General features: G+C 43.1%; 1 protein-coding gene across 4 annotated transcripts in view; it reads left to right on the top strand.

Annotated features, from left to right (window-relative positions):
* SORCS1 (sortilin related VPS10 domain containing receptor 1) overlaps window positions 1-21,629 on the top strand; it is a 500,902-nt gene that overhangs the window by 463,964 nt on the left and 15,309 nt on the right. For all 4 annotated transcript variants that reach the window (XM_039217305.1, XM_039217304.1, XM_039217306.1 and 1 more), the window contains exons 22-24: window positions 1,807-1,919; window positions 4,878-5,009; window positions 15,466-15,565. In XM_039217305.1, the coding sequence (XP_039073236.1) occupies window positions 1,807-1,919; window positions 4,878-5,009; window positions 15,466-15,565 (345 nt within the window). The remainder of the gene's footprint in view (window positions 1-1,806; window positions 1,920-4,877; window positions 5,010-15,465; window positions 15,566-21,629) is intronic.

The following is a 21,629-nucleotide window of genomic DNA, read 5'->3' as shown; positions in this document are numbered from 1 at the left end:
TTATTCTCCATCAGCACTGAAGTGGTTGTATTCATATAGGTGACCAGTGTGTCATAGAATAGACGGGCTCTGAAAAATAAGACTTTGGAACAGGCTAACCACCATAATACACACCTTATAGTTTAAGAGTCTTCACAGCCTTCAGCATTGTTAGGAAATGCAGAAGTGGGCTCTTGTGTTTTCTGAATGTGTAATTGGCACTGCCAGTGTCACTGAGCCACCACTGACACATGAGGACATACTTAAAACCAGAAAGAAATGGAGTACATGCATAAATTACAGAGAGCCTCTAGCGAAGTTTATGCATTACTGAACAAAAATTTATTAATTAAATGACTAGAAAAACCTACCTTGTGCAAGGCCCCATCCCACAGGGCCAGGAGCACAGAGTCACTGTCCTTGTTGACCTAGTATTTCAGTGTGGGAGACAGACAATAAGAACATAATACTTCACGTGGCCAGAAGTATGAAGATGACAAAGAGGGTTGCATGATGAAGGGTGTCGAGGTAGCGGAAGGGAGGATACCTCAGGTTGCTAGTGGCAAAGGCTTCTCCCAGGAGAGACTGAATGATGAGAAGGAGCCACCTGTGCTGTGTCTGGGGAAGTGGAGGAGTGCGAACGTGGGAAGGAGCAGGTGTACAACAGGGTCCTGGAGCACAGGGGGAGCCTGTGGATGAGAGGCAGGAGAGAAAGCCTATATACCAGGTTAGGTGGGGCTATGCAGGCCATGGTTAAGAAGCTGAATTTTTATTCTAAATGTCATGTGGGTCCACTAGTAGGTTTTAGGGCAGCAACATGACCTGGCTCTTGCTCAGCTAAGTTCTCCAGGGCTGGGCTCTGATACCCGTCACTGTGCTTGGGCCAAGGCCACACCTCGCATGTGCTGATCCCAGCTAATGACAGAGTGTGACAGGGATATTAAAGCAGACCCATTCCCGGGACACAGGGCACGCCTTTGTCGCTGATGTGCACTCAGAGACTCCCTGATGGTCCTGCTGAACCTTCCTCACAGGGCGGTCACCAAGCCTTCCTCCCTTTTCCATAAGTGTTGAGTATGCATCTTGGTATTGTGGTTCTCCAAACTCCTCTAGCTTCCCATATTCTCCCCAACAGACCCTTGCTTTGGTCATCCCATCTTACTTTCTTGAGGACCAAGACGAACTCAGGGGCTACAGAGACAGTGAACAAATTATTTGGGTTAAGGAGCTTAAAATTCCATCAAATGAAAGGTCCATACAAACAAAAACATAGCAACAGAATGACAATAATAATAATTAGAATCATGCGATCACATAATAATAATAGTAAGAAGAAGAATACATAATGGGGATATGTGCAAGGCACAGTAGAGCCCTAAAAAAGGATCTTGAAACATAGTAAGGAGAGTATTCAGTCAGTAAGTGCTCGAGCTAGAGCTTGAATACCCTGTGCGTGGACGATAAAAAGGAAACGGTGCTCCTGGGAAGGGACAAACAGTATGTGCAGAGGCTCAGCGTCAGAAACCCACCATGTATTCAGGGCATTCTATGGCTTTCGAGTCCGTGAGTGCACAGTCAAGAGCTAGGAACAGTAAATGAAGGCTGCAGAGAGAGGCATGGGCCAGACTTAAGGCTTTGGTTTAGAAAATAAAGGCTGAGAGACATAGCAGATTTAGAATGGGATAGCAGATTTTCCTTCCAGAAAGCTCTGGCAAGTGTGGAGGAAAAAGACCCATTAGGAAGGCTTTGCATAAAACATAAAATACAACACACTTCTGAGAAAACTCATAGACTTACAGTGATCACCCTACTGTTGTCTCTCCTCAGAGGAATTCCGGTCTCTTCGCCTGTCCTTCTCTCCGAACCTGGATGACTACAACCCTGATATCCCGGAGTGGAGGAGGGACATCAGCCGAGTCATCAAAAAGTCTCTGGTGGAAGTGAGTGCAGACAATTCCCTCTCTTGTCCCTTCCAGGAGCTGCATGCTGAGGGAGTCTTGTGCAGAGAGCTGACAGTCAAGAGCTAGAGCCCATGGGAGGTCAGGCTGAACACCTGCTGTCTGCGTAGCGAACCCCCATACAGGCAAACGCAGCATAGTTGCTCGGCACAGGGGGATGAGACTGTGAATGAACACATGGTCCTTAGGCCTTGTGAAACCTGTCTTCTGCCTAGAGAAGAAAACCATGGAAATGTATGACCATCCTGTTTGTGCAGCATGGTTCACGATCAGGTCATTAGTAAGTGTAAGATCGGCCACCTGCTCAACACCGAAGGGACACAGAATGAATACGATTAGCGAGAGCAGCCCTGGGCTCCAGCCCCACAGGCAGTGAGCACGCAGCACACAACGGTTAGCTGTCTCTCTCTATCTCAGTTCTCTTAAAGGTTTGTCTCCTGTAGCCACCCCACTGGGAGAGTATTACTGCCCTCATTTTGCAGGCAAAGCAGCTGAGTTTCAGCGAGTTAACATATCTTGTTTAGGTCTCACAGCTAGTAAGTGATGAAGCTACTGAATTGAAGTGAAGGGTCTGTATCCAATGTCCGGGTTTGTACACATGAAACACAGCCCCCTAAGTTTTCTGTGAGAACACCAAGATGTGTGGCTGATCCCTGTCTGAGTATCTCTGATAATCTGGGCAAACACTTCTCTTCATCTCCCCCTGCATATGCCACTTTCATGAGTGAGCAGAGGATCGAGATATCTTCTCAGGGAGCTGCATGGATTTATTGCACAAACCCAGAAAATCAGAGATGAGCTATCTCTCCCTCGGGTATTTTCCCAGCCTAAAAAGGAAAATCAGTTTAGGGTGTTTAAGACATTGTTTCCTGGACCCAGCACATCATGCCTTGTGACACAAAGAGCTGATGGGTTAAAAGCACTCAGATAACCCCTGCTCAGAAAACAGATCTCTTGTTGTTTTCTCTTGTTGATCTCAGCTTGTTGGCAAAGGGCTGGCCTTGCCCTCTTTCATGCCATTATCTTTGTTGATATTTATGTAGCATTTAACAATATTCCAAAAACTCTTCTCAGTGCTTTGCATTTTTTAGTACATTTAATGACAAAAGACCTAGGTTATGGGGCGCTTGGGTGGCTTAGTCGGTTAAGCGTCTGACTTTCGCTTATGTCATGATCTCACGGTTCGTGGGTTTGAGCCCCGCGTCAGGCTCTGTGCTGACTGTCAGCTCAGAGCCTGGAGCCTATTTCAGAGTCTGTCTCCCTCTCTCTCTGACCCTCCCCTGCTCACGCTGTCTTTCTCTCTCTCTCCTAAAAATAAATTAAAAAATATTTTTAAAAAATACACACTGTTCAGTTTAAAAAAAAAAACAAAACCAAAAACAAAAGACCTAGGTTACGATGTAGGTACTATGATAATTCCCATTTTAAACCTGAGGAAACTGAACATAGAGACCTTAGGTACCCCACCCTTGGCCACAGTAATAAAAATCAGACTCTGGAATCGACGCCCCTCATGATATCCTCACCACTCCATTCTATGGCCATCCTTTGTTACATGGAGAAACGGGAATACATGGAACAGTGGGGTGGAGAAGGGCCGCCTTCATGTGCCTCTGTGTAAATGCCCTCTCACCTTTGTCTTCATGACTCACCTTTCATGACTTCGACGGTGGCTAAATATCATGGCCACCAGGGGGTGCAGCTACTAGACTACAGGGCCCCTGGAATAGATCCTTCTGCCCTTGGAGCTGTTTGTCCCTGATGTGACAACTGGTTTCTCTCCTGCGCTGTCCAAGAGAGGTGATTCACACCCCTCAATGGGCCCACAGACCCCTTCCTTCCATCTGCAGCCTTCTGGGGATCCATGTCCCTGTAGGCATCCCAGGTAGCTGCCGGACTCTCGCAGGTGATTTATCAACCAGGCATTTGCTCGGCAGTGACTGGTCTTCCAGGCTGCTTTCTCTTCACATCTTTAGTCTAGGGATCACATCCCCTGGGCCTCTACCTTTCCACCAGCTGTCCAGAAGACTAGAACTTCCTGCTCATCACTATTTCCAGGCCGCTGCCTAGCATAATCAGCTAAACGCAGAATAAACATGTTGACTCAACATCTCTCAGGACAGGGTGTTGGAGGGTAGAGGGGCCAATCCCTTTCAATTTCAAAGACTCCTTGGCTACCCAATGTCAGGAGGCAGCTGACCTGGCCCCTAGCATCCCACCCTGTCTTTGAGATGAGTAGTTATATGTGGCTACTCCCAAAACCCCTAAGGTATCATACTATCAATTGGACTCTAATAAACCCTATAAGAGATACAACTTGGGGTCAATTTCTTTGCAGGTTTTTTTCCTATTTACTATGTAACAGAATGTGGTCTAAAAATCAGTTACCGTTACCTCATCAAATGGGATTTTTCTATTGGAACTTCACAGTGAAATCTTTACTCAAACATCATTCAGTCAACATTTTTTGCATAGAATGAGGATGATTCCCATATAACATCTGAGTTTAAAATCGAGGAGGGCCATAAAAGGCATTAGCTGGGATTGGGGCTGCTACAAATAAGCATCAGGCAAAGGAAGGCAGTACAGCCTTGCTTAAGAACAAGGGCTTCATGGTCAGACAAAAGTTCCAGACTCAGTGTCACCACATACTCCCTGGGTGGCCTTGGGCCACTGTTTAACCTTCTTCCATCTGCCATCTGTCCTGCGGCAGAAATAGAGATGCAGCCCCCACATCCCTTGGGGAGAAATCTCCATCTTCGCCCCCGGGAATGCCATCGGCACAGGCTTCAGCTGCCTTGTGCCATGTCATTTCCCCTTTCCATAAAGCTCAAGTCCTTCCTCCCTACCTGCATTCACCGCACTGAGTACTCCTTTCTTCTCCATGCTTCTCACCATCTTTTTCGGTGGGACTTACAGGCACTTCTGTCTCTCCCTCAGGCCACAGGGGTCCCAAGCCAGCACATCTTGGTGGCAGTGCTCCCTGGCTTACCTACCACCGCTGAGCTCTTTGTCTTGCCCTATCAGGATCCGACTGGAGAAAATAAAAGGTCAGCGGAGGACCTGGAGCAGGTGAGTCCCCAAGGTGACATTCTGCGCAGTCTGAGCCACACCCCCACTGGTAGCAACCACCAGCACAGCAGCTCTGAGGGCACTGAACTTGAGAGTGAGCACACTAGCTGTTTCTCATCCATAGTCTGGTGATTATTACTACAGAGTCACGCAGGAGTGGTGACTGTAGGGGGTGACTGAACTACCCGGAATGTATCTCCACACTATAGGACACAGTACTTACAACGAGTTAGATAAATCTGTGTGACAAATTGTCCAAGATATTAAGTGAGAGAAAAAGCAAGTGGCTGAATACTACATGGAAGATGAACCCATTTACTCCTTTTCTTACTTTTATCACAAGCGCGTCGTGAGAATCAAATGGCGTGACATGCATGATGTCTTTTGTAAAAGGTATGACTTGTATACAAATCATGAATCCTCTTTATCACCACTATGTGAAGATAATCTGTTTTGTGTTTATAATAAGTAAAATAATATTAGCTCCAAATAACCTGTAGTGGTTGTGTGGGATCCAGTTTTTCCTCATGTGCTCCTAATTTGCAGTATTCGATTGGTGTGTGTGTGTGTGTGTGTCTCTTTCCTGGCCCTTTGATCTTTGGCCTATACCTCTCTTCTTTTTAACTTCAAAAGATTCTTTTATCTGTGTAGTGAGGATTATTGTTATTATACTGATTTTCTTTGTCTTCTTCCTCTTCTTCTTCCTGTTCCCCTCTCCTTCCCCTTTCCCCCTTTTTTCATCATCTACTTAGTTAAAATAGATGATCAGTCTTGCTCTGGTTACCTGATTAGAGACTACATGATTCTGGTTTCTCAGTTCTTTCTGGCAGAGAGATTAAAAACAGGATTCTTCTCAGGCTCTGAATAAATACTGGCTTTTCCCCCTCGAGCACGTGGAGTTTTCCGGTTTGCTTACAGTGAGCCCATAATCTAGTCCCATGATCTGTAGTCTGCCAGGATGGATCGAGAACCTCCTGTAACAGCCTTATAACAACAGCCCCGCATTACAGCCTGGCCCCCCTCCCAGCACACACCCTCCTTTCCACCCTGGTTTCTCACTTGGCAGCAGGCTCACTTCTGTAATTTCCTCCTTGTACAAGTGAGGAAGAACAAAGCTGTCCTGGAGAGCCCTGTTGACATCCATTTCCTAGGGAACCATGATTGAAGAGCCGGCAGCAGGGGTCCATCAGATATGCCTCTGACCCTGCTCAGCCCTGGCACTCAGCATCCCCTTATTTTCCACAAGTAATTATCTGCACCTGCGACTTGGTGGGAGCAGGAAACGGATTGCGTCCTCTCCCACCACAGCTGAGAACCTGGGCGGGAGGTACATCAGTGTCCACAGCCCTTAGGTATGAACACGTACAATTGTCCCTCCTCTGGCAATCTTACCAGTTCTCCATGAAATCCAGGGTCTAATCTTTTCAAGTATGGAAGACAGTCCAGATGGAGAGCCAGCTAATTTCCTATCCCATCATCTGTGCATCACTCTTTCTCACACTTTCTGTTTTTTTCCTAAAAGTATCCTATTTTCTCGATGTTCTCCTGGGAAATATAGACAGAAGAGAGGCATGCTCTGTGAAGCTTCTTTTGCTTGTGTAGGAATGTGTATTGTATTGGCTCTTTTCTCTGGAGTTCTGGTTTCATCTTATTCTCTCTCTCATCTGACAACATTCTGAGAATTGAGTGGCTGTCCCTGGTGTCATTGATGGAAATATTGAATCAGAGGTCTCCAGGCAGCTGGCTTGTTTGAAGCCTGTGTGACTTAGCATTTGGCACACATTGTGGGGACATTAGCCATTTTATTAGAAAGAACACATGGGAGTGGAAACATGTAAACTATGTTTCAAGTTTCAGCTCTGATATCCACTATTTCCATTATTTATAGACGAAGTAATTTAGGACGAGGAAAGTTAAATAAATTCGCCAAAGCCACATAATCTTAATACCTATTTTATGTCGTTTTTGAGAGAACATTAAAGAAATGATATGCAGGGCACCTGAGGGCCTCAGTAACTTGGGCGTCAGACTCTTGGTTTTGGCTCAGGTCACAATCTCACAGTTGGTTGGTGGGTTTGAGCCCCACGTCTGGGTTCTGGGCTGGTTGGCAGCACAGAGCCTGCCTGGGATTCTCTCCCTCTCCTTTGGTCCTTGCTCCTCCCCTGCTTGTGCTCTTTCTCTCTCTCAAAAATAAGTAAACAAACAAACAAATAAATGATATGCAAAGTACTTGGCTTATACTAAATGCTCAGTCAGTTGTAAGCATATGATTTGTGGTCATCTTATGATAACAAGAGAATATGTGGAAATGCAAAAGAAAGTTTCTTTTTAAGTTTTTTGTTTGTTTGTTTGCTTTTTAGAGAGAGGCAGTGTGAGTGGGGGTGGGGCAGAGAGGGAGGGAGAGACAGAATCCCCAGCAGGCTCCACACTGCCAGCACAGAGCCCGATGTATGGCTTGAACTCAAAAAACCCCAACATCATGACCTGAGCCAAAACCAAGAGTCAGGCACTTAACTGACTGAGCCACACAGATGCCCCCAAAAGGAAAGTTTAAGCTTGCGAAAGAGACTGTTGGGGATGGTCAAGGGCATGTATTGAAGAAAGATACTGGTGAGAATAAGAAAAAGAGAAATGAATGAAATCACACAAAATTGAGAGGTGAACGAAGACAGGCAGAAATAGAATGTGCATGAGTGACTATGCAGGAGCGAGGAAGACCTATCTGAGTTTTCAAATGCATTTGCGGCAAGAAGGGAATCAAACTACCAGGCTAGCAATTATCAATCTGCTTAAGGAAACTACAAGTGTATCAGCCTTATCTAGGAAACAAACCGAGCAAATACCAAACCCAGCACGTTGGATACCACTTTGCTAAGTGCCCTTGTTGTAGGGAAGGTCCTCACCCTGACTTAAAAAGTCCAATAATGAAATCAACTTATAAAAGTGAGCCCTGGGTCCAGATGCTGCGACACGGGCTGCCATTGGAAACCTGTAGTTTTCAACCTAAGAAGCTGTGTGAACCCTTCTCTCTGACTTCCCTTTAAAGTGAAGGAATTTGAGGTCCCAACACAGAGAAGCCAGTGACTTGCCTGCGGTGACACAGCCTCTGTTTCTGTGAGGCACTCAAGCTCACAGTCCCCCACTCCGCCCTGCTGGAGATGTGGATTGGATACCAGTTTGCTAAAAGTACCAAGGCTGATGCCCCAGAAAATGAATGATAAATGTTCTGTTTTGCTTTGAGTTTTTGAATCTTTATTCTTTTTATTTATGATGCAACTGACAGATATCCAATTTAAACGAGTTTAAGGAAACCCAGTGATGTTATGAGCTTATTTCATTAGAAGGTCCAAGGATATAGTCCAGGCACGGATGAATTCAGAGCCACGCAACACACTCCTTCTCCCTCTCTCCTCATCTCTTTGCTACCATGTGGACAATCCGTCTGAGAAGGAAGCCAGTGTGCAGGGAGGCAGGGATGGCCACGGAAAGCTCCAGCCTCTAGTTAGTGGGCAGGTCAGCCCCACTCAGGAAGCGCCGCCCTTCCCCCAATAGCAGCACGGGAGCTGCACGTGCACAGCCAGCCGGCTCAGCCTGGGTGAAGCAGGCGTCTCTTACAAGTTCCGGAGTCAGATGGGCAGAGTGTAGTCAGATGGACAGAGTGCCGGCTCCAGTATGCTGCCTGGATCAAGGGTTCGGGAAGCCTCTCTAGAATCAAGTGGACAGAGAATGGAGAGGGACATGCTTCCTCAAAGAAGAATAGGGGGAGAGAAGTAACACCAGGCAGACAAATGCAAGTGACTCCCTTTGTAATAAATTCCACAGAAGTTGTAAACGAATGCAAAGCAGATCCAAACAACAGGAAGGACCGCCCTCCCCACTCCTCCTGGAAGTCTGCACCCAAATCCCTGACTGAAGTAGGAAAGGGCTGACCTTACCCCTCTCTTTTTTGTAATTTTTTTTTAATTTTTTTTTTATTTATTTCTAGGAGAGAGAAAGAGACCGCGTGAGCAGGGGAGGGTCAGAGAGAGAGGGAGTCACAGACCAAAACAGGCTCTAGGCTCTGAGCTGGCAGTCAGCACAGAGCCCGATGCGGGGCTCGAACCCACGAACGAGAAATCATGACCCAAGCGAAAGTCGGACGGTTAACCAACTAAGCCACCCAGGTTCCCCGACCTTACCCCTCTCTTAATGCTCCAGCTGCTTTCTTGTAAATATACAACACAGAACTCCCAGCAGGGGAAGAAGTAGGACCCTGGCCAGATGGACCCAGAGGATTGTGAGGATGAGGCCCCAGAAAAGGGCTCTTGGCTCTCCTCCCTTAGCTTCCCCAGGGAACAATGATGCTGGCTCAGATCAAGCTATCTTGTCTGTGAAATAAATTGAAAATTCCTCACAGTGAGAAGTACTTGACCTTGTTATCAGAATAACGTGGGCAGGGTTAATCAAGTGACCTCTGTCTGGGAGGGTTCTACTAGTCTCTCCTTCCGATCTCTGGGAAGTAAGAAAAGGCTCACTTGCCCTTAGCTGGCCTCATCAAGGATAACACATCCTGCTTCCCTGGCTGCTCAGGTAAGGAGCATCCTCCCCCCACCCCCACCCTGTACTCCCTTGCTTCTGAGTCCTCAGAAGTGAATAGATTCGTATCTGGCTCTCCTGGAGGGTGGAAAGACCATCATGTTCTGCCTAGGTTGTTTGTGATGCCGTGCTGGGGAGATAGCGAGCCTACATATTGTCTGGCAGAATCCTTAAAGGGCATGAAAACATTTAAAAGAAACAAAACGATTTTTGGAAAAAATATCAACCACCAAAAAAGAATTTCTTCCTTGACTGTCTCTCTTACCATATACATTTGACAGATGCAGAATCCAAACTCCAGGGGTGACTGGGTGGCTCAGTCAGTTGAGTGTCTTGATCAGTCACTTTAGTGTCTTTGGCTCAGGTCATGATCTCACGGTTCATGGGTTCGAGCCCTGCATCGGGCTCTGTGCTGACAGCCAGCTCAGTGCCTGGAGCCTGTTTCAGAGTCTGTCACTCCCTCTCTCTCTGACCCTCCCCTGCTCATGCTGTCTCTCTCTCTCTCCTAGAAATAAATAAATTAAAAAATGTGGAGAGAAAGTACTCCACAGACAAATAAATTTAAGAGATATGGTGTACTAAATCTTTCACAGTTCTAGAGGCCAAAAATTCAAAAACCAGACTTCCAGATTTGCAAGGTCTTTAGAATATTTAGGCTTCTGAGAATTCCTATAAGCAAACAAAAACAACAAAACATGTTTAGCTTGGTTTAAATCAACGTTTCCCAAATGTATTTAATCACAACACACACTGAGGAGAGCCAAGTTNAGCCTGTTTCAGAGTCTGTCACTCCCTCTCTCTCTGACCCTCCCCTGCTCATGCTGTCTCTCTCTCTCTCCTAGAAATAAATAAAACATTTTTAAAAAATTACAATTAAAAAAAAAATCCAAACTCCAGGGGCATCTGTGGCTCAGTTGGTTAAGCATCTCACGTTGGCTCACATCATGATCTCGCAGTAGGTGGGTTCAGCCCCCCACATCAGGCTCTGTGCTGACATATCAGAGCCTGGAGCTTGCTGAGGATTCCTTGTCTCCCTCTCTCTCTGCCTCTCTCCCACTCATGCTCTGTCTTTCTCCGTCTCTCAAAAATGAGTGTTAAAAAAAATTCAAAATCCAAAGAAAGGAAAGGTATCTCTGGAAATGGAACAGTCTACTAGCGGCATCTTAAGGGACTAAAGATTCATTATAAAATATAATTGATAATCTCAGACTCTTACCTGCATAATCTGCCCTGTCCAGATTTTTTTTTTTAACATAGGGAGTTGAATTATAGAGATACTCTGGAGTTCATGAGCAAGAGCATTAAAGCAGGAAACTATAATTGAAAGTTGATTAGGTAAGAGTTGAACAGGAAGGAATATACCAAAGAGAGAATTTAGGGCTGGTGATGGGGAACACAAGGGAAGGAAATATGTATAACCAGTGTGTTTCTTCATTATATCACCCAGGAAACTTCTCAGGTATTTTAATCAAGCCGATTCTTTTGGTGTCAGAAGCAAGGGAACTAAGTAAGCTATTGTTAGAGTTAGTGTTTGGTTCTATTGCCTTCCCCAAGATTTAATACAAAAATTAGACTTTATAAAGTGGGGAAGATCTCCCTCTGTTGAATCCAAAAGGATGATTCTTCAACTGCTATTTGAAAAGACCTTAATAATGTAACAGGATCAGGAGTGATCTACTTGGATCAGCTCCAAGGGCATTACAGGCAAGTATCAGGCACTGAACATGGCACCAGAATGCTACTTAGGTTCAGAAGAGTTTGCATTCTTCCTGCCAACTTCAGAGCTAAACATTAATATTTTGGCCCAGTATAACTTTATCACTGATAAATCTGCCAAAGACCATTTTGTATTTATAGTTCGACCTTGTACCACTTCTTTGGCTCATAAGTTTCATAGATTTACCAACTTCTCTGACCTTAAACTTCTCTTTTTTCATGTTTCAGTGTTTGACACTTCCATTACAACCTGAGAGTGTGTTTTTGCCTATTGGTTTCATTAAGAATTGTTTGGGTGTTAAATGTGTTCTTTGGGTGGTAAACATCACTGCTGTTGACTAAGTATTTCCAGCCTGGGGCACTTAGATGGTTCAGTCGGTTAAAGCATCTAATTCTTGATTTCAGCTCAGGTCATGATCTCATGGTTTGTGGGATCAGGCCTGGCATCAGGCTCTGTGTCAACAGTGTAGAGCCTGCTTGTGGGTCACTCTTTCCCTCTTGCTCTCTGCTCTTCCCCCACTCTCTCAAATATAAATAAATCAACATTTAAAAAATACTTCCTGCTCCCTGCTTTCTGGATACTTGATAGAGTTGTATCCTTGAGTCACTTCTGTGGGCAGAACCATGTGGCTTATTCTGGCCAACGCACTGGGAGCAGAAGTGGTTTGTGTCATGTCCAAGCTGAAGTATTCAAATGCTAGGTTTAGACCCTTGAGGGCTCTTTTCCCTCTTGTGGTGCTGTGGATAGAAACATTTGAGGGGGCACTCCACCAGCCTGTGTCCCTGTGTGACCATAATAAGCACCACTGCCTACCTGCAAGGGGTATCAAATGTGAGCCAGAAAGATGCCTTCATTGTTTGAAACTTCTGAGATTCTAATACTGTTCCCTCCACCTAACCTAGCCTATTCTGGTTGTTATACTTAATTTTATATTTTGTGAAGAAGATAAGGAAGAAAATTGGCATTCTCTCTGTAGAAGGTCCCTCCCACTATGCCCTTCTGATGGTAGCTTTCCCAGCATTTTATCGCATCCCCACTGTATGTTTTAGCTGGTACCTCAAGTGAAACTTTGATCACATGCATAGTCCACCACTAGGCAAATTCCAAGAATATGTTGTTTCTTTGCTCATGATTATTTAGCTGAAGGAGAATAGAAAATGGCCTGTGTAGGAGAGCAGCAGGAGAGGATAACAGCACAAAGGATACATGAAATTAGCTAAGACAGCACACCTGATTAAACAGAAAAAGAAAAATAAATATATGGAACTGGCTTCAGCAGGTTCAATGTCCCAGTAGCCACACATTATTCCACTAAGTCTCTATCATGCAAGGTTTTGTTTTTCTCATTTAGGCTGCTGCCACCTTTCCTAGAGAATCCAGCTCATTTCATTCCTTCCATAGTTGAAACCTCTTCCAAACATTCCGCATTGTATTAACTGGTGAACAAGACATGGCAGGTCAGAGGAGAGGGTTGGCTGCTGCCTGTCTGCACAGCTCATACCAGTCAGCTGACATGGGACAGCTATCGCAAGTAGTGCACCTCGCAGATGGATAAAAGATGGCGGCATGATTATGGAAATGCTACAGTTTTGGTTTTGTTTGTTTTTTTTTAAATTTCATAAACCTGCTCAGCCAGACCTCTTTCCAAGTATCTTTCACTCTCTCTTTTTGCTACCTGGTTCAAGGAAAATATTTCTAATGTAAATGCCCCAAGATGAGGAGTCAAACAAAAGCAAAGTCTAGTGTCAACTCTTCAGCTGTTAACTGGGTAAATTTAGGTATGACCTGTAAGTTCCATGTTCCTTTCCACAGAGACACCAGCAGTAATGCCTGAGACATGTTGTGTTAGAAGGATAGTAAGAAATATACAACCTTGCCATTATACAGTGTTCAGTGCATATAAATTACACGGTATATTAAGTATTTGTATACTATATAAATAAAAATATATAATTTATGATCTGATGAAAAATATAGGCTAATTCCACAAGAGGCATGAATAAAACTTTAAATATTATCAAAATCTGTCAACAATTTCATACTCATTTGAATAGAGAATTACATGGTTCTCACGAGATTGTTTTTGTATGCAGTGTACATTTCATTCAGTTTTGTTCCTGTGCATAATTTCTTTCCCACAGATATGTGTTCTTTATTGCATGCCCTTTGATGCAAGTTAACTACATAAAACTTACTTTCTGCTACCAGATTATTTTGGCATAGGCTGCTTAATCTTGTAAGTGATAAAGATAAATCCAATGAAGTAATAGTATAAACCAAAACAAATCTGGGAAGTTAATTATTTCACCAGGAACTCTCCTGGAGATTATAAATTAGAAATATGTTGTTCTGATGATCTCTGTTTTCTGGTTTAGTCATTTGTATCTCTCACTTGAGGAAAAAACAGTCCTGGGGAGTAAGAAATAAATATCACTTCAAAGAGTTGAAAGAGAGAAGTCTTTTTCTTGCAAATGAATGTTTCCCTTTTGGCCATAAGTTGGCCTCTGCAAAACAGGGCACTTCTTCAGTTACTTCTGGCAGGTCTTTCCAATTTGAATTAAAATAACTTAGTATAAATGTAAAAGTATGTATGTATATATATGTATATACATACATGTACATATACACACATATATACACATATATGTATATAAACATATATATTTCACACATATTTGTACACATTTCTGTGTGTGTATCTATGTGTGTATCTATCTGTTTTATAACCCAAACTTTTCTGATTGACCTCTACTAAAAATCCTCTCTCAGATTCCCATAAAAACCTTACCAACTGAATTATAAGATAGAGTAGGAACCTCTACACTGCAACACTTTAGAGATCACAGAGGAAACTATTCTATGTAGTCTGTGTTAAAAATCTGTTCCTATAAACCCGGAGCATTCTGGAATATTCTCTGTGTCCAGGAAAAAGAGTAGCCTAATATAGAGGATAAAGTTGTTTTAACCATAATTGTCTCACAGCCTTGGTTTTCTGCATGGTTTGCCAAATGAAAGCATTTGAGATGCTGAGCTTGCACTGGATCCCAGGTGCTCAACCACAGGTCACTGACAGTCATCCCAAGTTCCTGTTGTTAAGGAAAGAAGTTCATCTGCAGGGCAATTCAGTTCCATTACCCATCGAGGGCTTCTGCCAGGAACTTTCTGCTTCAAAACAAAGCCATCAGTCCCTGCTTAATTGATAAAAGGATCAATCAAAGGTGTCATTTTGGCAAATCAGTAGACTAAATACAACTCAACAAATATAAAAGGGAAAAGATGGTGGTCAGAAAGCATCTAATGAGACTTAAAGAGCATACTAAATAAAATATTAAATTGATGATTAGAACATTAAAAGTAAAGCAGAGAGTCCAGATAAATATAACAGGGGGTGGTTTTCCTAATAGCTTTTCAGAAATTATTCAAAAGAATAAGAAAATTGAGCTGGGATTTCTACTTTAAATAAGTGAATAGTTTTATCTTGTCTATAAATCTGTCCTTATGCTATTACTACTGAAACATGGCCCTTTGCTTCTTTTGGGGGTTAACTATTTTGTGGTCTAGAATTCCATAGGTCTGCCCAGGACACCTTTGCCAGCCTGGGGAACCGTGTAGCTGATGTCCATAAGCATGGAACAAGGACCTGCCAATGCATTACCTAGACTGTGCCTTTTATTATTTTGGTGGAACTATATTTACCATTCAGTACATATTCATAAAGTATCTACTCTGTGAAAGCCACAGGATACAGTGAGGGGAAGGAGAAGGGAGCACAGATAAGACAGAGTCTACTATCAACAAGTAAAATAAGTAAATGCATACAAACCTCACCAAAGTATGTAAATTGTACATAATTACTTCTCTTAAGTTTTTATGTATAACAAATGCTCTTTCAAAAAATTGGGGGGTAGTGTTTTCTAGAATAATATAGGATAAGTTTTTAAGAGCAGAAATTTTTATATTTACTATTTGTCCTATTTTGTGGGATATAACTCGGGTCATGCTTAAAAAATCATTAGATCTGCATATTCCGGAGTAAAAACTCAAAGTCATACAAGACTCATTTATAGACTTCACAGGATGTCTTGGTAACTACAGTAAATATGTCTCAGCGTGCAGTTGGTATGACAATTTTGGTGCCACTCACTATGACTCTTCTTCTTTCAGATATCAGAACTGCTGGTCCACAAGCTCAATCAAAACTCGGTGCACTTTGAGCTGAAGCCTGGGGTCCAAATCCTTGTCCATGCGGCCCACTTAACAGCAGGTCAGTTTCCAGGTCCCTGGCGTCTGGCTAGTGGCTCTAGCAAAGGGGAATCCCAACCTGCCTTTTCAGCTTAGCAAGATGAGGTGGTACCACTGCTAATGAGAGATAGGGCATCAGTCTTCGTAGCTTCCCTTGCCTGGCATTTTTGCCCTAATATGGACCTGTAAGAATAAGATGACTTTTCTACTTACGCACTAGCAAAAACTGTCAGGGAATCACCTGGATCCAGACTCCTCAAATGTTGGCATGCTCCCTCTTAACAGAAGTCTCAAAAATAAAGTTAGCCTTACAAATAACTTTGTTCTGATCATTTTGCAAAACCTCATTTTCAGTTATTTCCATTATCAATAATTTTCTTTCTTTCAGTCCTGGGATAGTGAGTAGAAATAACTGGGACTTAAGAGTTGTACAGGGGCATAGTCAAGAACAACCCGAAGCTAGTCATGCGTGATCTTAGTATCATTGAGCTTCTCTTTCTTCATGTGCAAAATGTTGTAGGGGGAGGAGGAGATCCTCCTGCTAAGGCTATATAGAAATCACCATGATAATTCTGGTAATTCTAAGGGTATAGAAATACTGTTGTGTTACATTAATAATAAATCAATATTTATTGAGTACTTATTTTTACAGAGGATAGTGCTGGTGCTACACTGGAATACAAAGGCTAATAGGAAATGGTCTTTGTCCACAAAAAACATATAATCTGATTGTGATGTGGCAAAATTTGCTGGTAGCAATAGTGGTGGTACTGTGGGGTTGGGAAGTGGGCAGTGGCGGGGAATCTCAATGAGTAAAATGCATACATGCTTATGTAGAGAGCTGGTATACTTACACACTAGGTTTTACAATGTTGCAGCCGGATCATTTGTTTCAATCTTGGCTCCCTCACTTACTTGCCATATAGACAGACCTTGAGAAGAGACTTGACTTCTCTGAGGCTTAGAGATGGCACTCGTACCTATGTCCATGGGATTGTGTGAGGATTAAGCCAATTCAGGTCATGTACTTAGAGTAGTGCCTGGCACTAATAATAGTAATCTATTATATTTCTTTCTGTTTTTTTGTTATTAACAATCAAAGTTGTGTAGGGAATGTAAAACAGAAAGAAATTGTGTATAGTCAAAATGGTACAGGAAAGCTTCATGAAGAAGGTGGTCTTTGGGAAGAACCTCAATGGATGGAAAGAATTGGCCTCCAGAGATCATTTCAAGCACCGAAGGCCCAAGGAAGGAGCATGAAAGTCTCCAGGGTTTGGGGGATGCCGAAAATGTGGGACAAACAACAGCAGTTTCCACCTCCATTCTCTGGTTGTCTGGAGATTCTGGAGGTGTGTCTAGGTCTAGAAGAAGGCCAAGGAGTTCAGCTACTGGCCTCTTTTCTCCTTGGTTACTATCTCTTTTTTGTTCTTTATTAGGGTTTTGTGAAATATTTTATTTAGAGAAAAAATCCCACTGCCTTAAAAAAAAATATTTAAAAGTCACTGTGGTGAGGATGAGGTATGGAAGTAGAGTGCAGAAATATGCCAGGCTGCCATTTATACTTACTTTGGTGGGTGGGCCCTGGGAAGCCACCAAGGTGATTGAATGGAGGCATAACTGAGTCAGACTATCACTTGAGGAAGATGACTCTTAAGAGCAAGGGGGATTGAGGACAGCTGATTTTCTCTTCTCCAGCTTGTCATCCTAATTCATCCATTGAACAGGCATGTACTGAATGCCTTCCTACTCTGAACCAAGCAGTGTCCTCAGCCTAGAATAGAGTCTGTGCCTTCGTGAAGCTTCCATCACTGGGGAAAGCCACACAAGGAACAAATTAACAAATGCCCCTTTTTGAGTTATATTGCTGATGAAAAATGCCATGAATAAAATGGGAAAGTGTGAGAACATCGAGAACAATTAAGCAACACCTCTGAGAGCAACTGTTAAGCCTTGGGCATGAAAGAAAGCTTCCAGCTTATCTTAGGGATAACATAGATGAGCCGTTTCCTACCAAAAGGTTGACCTTTGGTCTTTGATGAATGGTGGGGACACAGGGCAGGTACACATGGCTGATTGTGCTGGAAAACAAAGTACAAGGACATCAGTTGCACTCATCCTGATAGCCACCCACTGACACATTTTTCAAATGAGTAGAATGTTAACAACTTCAAATTGTTTTAAATAGATTTACCAGTTGGGGCACCTGAGTGACTCAGTAGGTTAAGCTACCAACTGTGGCTCGGGTCATGATCTCATGGTTCATGAGTTCGAGCCCCATGTGGGGCTCTGTGCTGACAGCTCAGAGCCTGGAGCCTGTTTCAGATTCTGTCTCCCTGTCTCCATACTCCTCCCCCACTCACTCACGTTCTCTCTTGCTCGCTCGCTCGCTCTCTCAAAAATAATAAGCATTAAAAAATTTTTAAAAATAAAAATAAATAGACTTACCAGTTAATCTAATTAGACAGTCCAGCTTGTTTAGGTGGCAGACTGGACCTTATCGTCCTCTCCTGTGACAGCTGGAGCTCCTTGTTCCCTTTCAGGTGTTGAAAACACCTGAGCCTGATATTGCATACCTACTGCATACCAAACTCTGGATTTGAAGGGATGTGGCCAACTAGTCGATCCCTTGTAGTGCCAGATTTGCTTTACAGCTACTCAGATTCTACCTGAACACTATCTGCAAGCAACATATTTTTCTGTGGAGTAGCTTCATTTATCAGAAAAAAACTCCCTGTTTACCTGGGGCCTCTGCTGGTAAGGGGACCACCCTAGGTTAAATGAGGCAGGGAACTAACCCCACTCCTCCAGCTCCAGAGGCCACCTGCATTCCCCACCTTTGCTTCCTCCCACACTTCTCTTCCTGCAGTTATTTTATGTGCCTGATTTGTATTTAACTGATTATCACATCACACTCCAGAGACGGTTCACAATTATTTTGCTGAATTTGAAATCTTATTTTAAGTGTTACCTAAGTAATTATTTCCTATAAGGACAACTGGAAGAGCTGGGATCAGACTGAAAAATAGGGATCAAAAAAGTGGGTAATTAACTGAAATTGGTTTGGCAACGGCTTGGCCAAGGGAAACCAAAACAGCGAAGGCATCCAAAAGCCTCCATGTGAGATTCATAGATGGAAGTGGGAAAGAAAGTCCATCCCCAATAACCATGAAGGGTTAATTCCACTAGTGTAAGTTCCAGCTGGCAAGGGATAATGGAAAGTTGGGAAGGTCTGGAAAATTTCTCCTATTAATGTTAGAGTTCATTCTGCCACTAGGAATTTGGGGGGGCAGATCTCTGGAAAGAAGTGGTGGCAAAAGGAAGGTATGTTCCTGGAGCTCATGTAAATGTACTGAGATTTGAAGAACCCCCTGTAGTATAGATCTATATGATGCAAGAGTACTAAAAGAATAAAATAAAAATGTAGTTTGAAGCAAAACCCCAATGTTAGAGAGTGAAAGTCTTTGACTTCCAGCCACTGTGGCTTATTGAGGGTTCCTCTCTGTGAAATTGGATAGTAGGGCCTTTTGGCCGGTTGATTTCTAGATGTTGATCAAGTGGCATTGATCTTTCTGTTATGACTGGCTCAGTGACTGGAGTAGATGTAGACTTTATGTAGATAATCAGCTTGAGTTTGTAAAGTAAAGAAAAAGAATATCAAGGGCTGATGGAATAATAGGGCTGGAAATGCTTTGTTGAGTGTGGCCATGTTCCTCATGATAGTGTTAGAGTTGGCTGTATCCACAAGTGCAGCATCACCCTTGGCCTTACTTTCACTGCAAATGACAAGGTTTAGGTGATGGTGGGCTCTCTTTAATGACTATGATGAGGAAGCGAAATGCGTGATGGAATGGTTTCCCATTGGAGATGGCTCCTGAGTTAGCCCTAACCATCTGATTGTGGTAAACTATTTGAACAGAGTACTAGGTTGTGTCTGCCAAGATGGTGGAGGGAATTCTCCTTTCACACATAGAAAATGTGGCACATTGGATGGGCGATCAGTGGATTGAGACACTTGCCACAATGTTTTTAAATTGAAATTAGCACACTCCTGTTTGGATGTCTAGGAAGAGAAGGACGAAGATGCCTGGGGAAAAGAGGAGACACTGAGGAAGAGTATTTGAGGCAGAACTTCTACCTCACTCCCTTTCCCTGCCTTTCATCCCCCCTGCAGGTGGGAGGAAATAAAAATCGAAAAATTTAAAAAAGTTTAAAAAAAAGAAAAAAGGACCACTGTTTGCAACATTTCATGTCTCCTAAGCAGGATTGCTAATACCTTCCTGGGGACCATTCCAGCACACTGCTGCATTCCATTAATTGCCCAGCAGATGTTCAGCAGGCTTCTTTTAAAAATGTTGGAGCCAGAGTATGTTGCTAGTGAGAGAGGCAGTACATAATTTGGTTTGTCTCCAAGGAAAAAGAACTGTCTCCTTTCAGGAATTTACTGGCCTTATTTGGTTTTTCAAGTTCAGTTCCCTGTTTGCGTTTACAGGAACACAAGGTAAGCACTTCTAGGTCTGGATGTCATTAGAGACTGGATTTAGGTTGTTTCACCCCACATTTTCTACCTGGGAATTCATTAGCTTTGGTATCTACACTGAGCTCAACTTTGAACGCCATCCATGTTTTGTTCCTAGCCATTCCTGCACTTCTCCATTTCTCTTCAATTCCTCTTGGGAGCTCAGCTACTCATGACAGCTACGTTTCTGAAATTCTCTTTGTGAATGAAAGGGATTTGAAACTGCATGTAAGTAGGGAGAGACTGAGACTGTTAACAAGAAGTTGAGGGAGGGCTGCGGCCAGAGTGGCTCTCTTTGGCTTTTGAGACCTGAAATCAGCCGTGTTTAGTGGACAAAAGCCATGAGGTTCCCCAACAACCCAGAGAGCGGGGAAAAAGGAGTAGAAATCAATCAAGCCAGGTACCCGACTAGAACACCGCATTTTGACTGAAGTGTACCTTTGCTCATGCTGTTCACAAGTAGAATATTTCTACTGCCTTCACCTCCTCTCTACATCTCCTGAGTCTGTTTGACTTTTAAGGCTTAAATCAATTCCAGCCTTTGCATGGTTGTCTTTCTAGAGACTTTTACCCAGGATATCATCTATTCCTTCTCTCACCTCACATGGATTTTTTTTAAATCTATATTTGTCTAGTGATGATGATAACCATTGTACCTAGCAGAGAACTTGCACATATTAGGTGCTCCATAACTATTGCTTTTATAAATAATCAGATGTGTAAGTAACTTATAACCACTAGAGATATTTTCAACATTCCATTCCCTCAGTGAACATTTAGTTTCAGTTAATTTGATTATGAATCTGTTCTATAACATCTTGACTCTTAACAGATAACTGGCGAGCAGAGCCTGACCTTCTCTTCTCCAGTAAGCATCTGAGGAAAACGCATCTTTGTGTTTTATGTCACGTGTCCCTTCAGGAGGCATTACAATTGTTTATATCCACATTGTGGGAAATGAGAATGTTGAAGAAGAATTAGAGTTCCGTGTCCCAAGTTAAGGAAGCCTAGAGAGGAGGACTGGCAAGAGAGCTGTTCCTGAAGGAGACTGAAGCACGTATAGGTAGCAGCCTTACTTCCCTGCCCTGGTCACTGGCAGGAGTGTTCCCCATGTACCAGAGTGCCTCACTTCATGGCAGAGCTCAAGGTCCATACCTTAGATCGCACTATCTTGACCTTATCATACCAGACCTTCACATCTTTTGTGAGGTCTCTCTTGAGCTCTCTCTCATCCATGGTCTTACCCTGGCCTTCTATTATTCATTGGTATTATTTTTATTTTTCTATATTCTTCTACATTCTAAGAGCTACAATGTCATCCCAGAGAGAGTTTTTCCAATAAGACTCGAAGGAAGGCTTCAAATCAGATGCAGAGCATTTGATCTCTGTAGGTACTTACAGAAGAACAAAGTTAAGCTGTTAAGAAAATAGCCTTAAAATGCCAGTAGTTTTCTCATTGCCCCCTGGTAACTTGGAATTTACTCACAGGCAAGGTCCATTTCAGATTTATCATCTTATTCCTCACGTGACTCTGTCTTCCTTAGCACTTAGTCCTAAACCTATGGTTCAT

This window comes from Hyaena hyaena, unplaced genomic scaffold (genome assembly GCF_003009895.1).
Source record: "Hyaena hyaena isolate Hyena2069 unplaced genomic scaffold, ASM300989v1 scaffold_677, whole genome shotgun sequence".
Lineage (NCBI taxonomy): Eukaryota > Metazoa > Chordata > Mammalia > Carnivora > Hyaenidae > Hyaena > Hyaena hyaena.
This window is presented reverse-complemented; position numbering and strand designations above follow the sequence as displayed.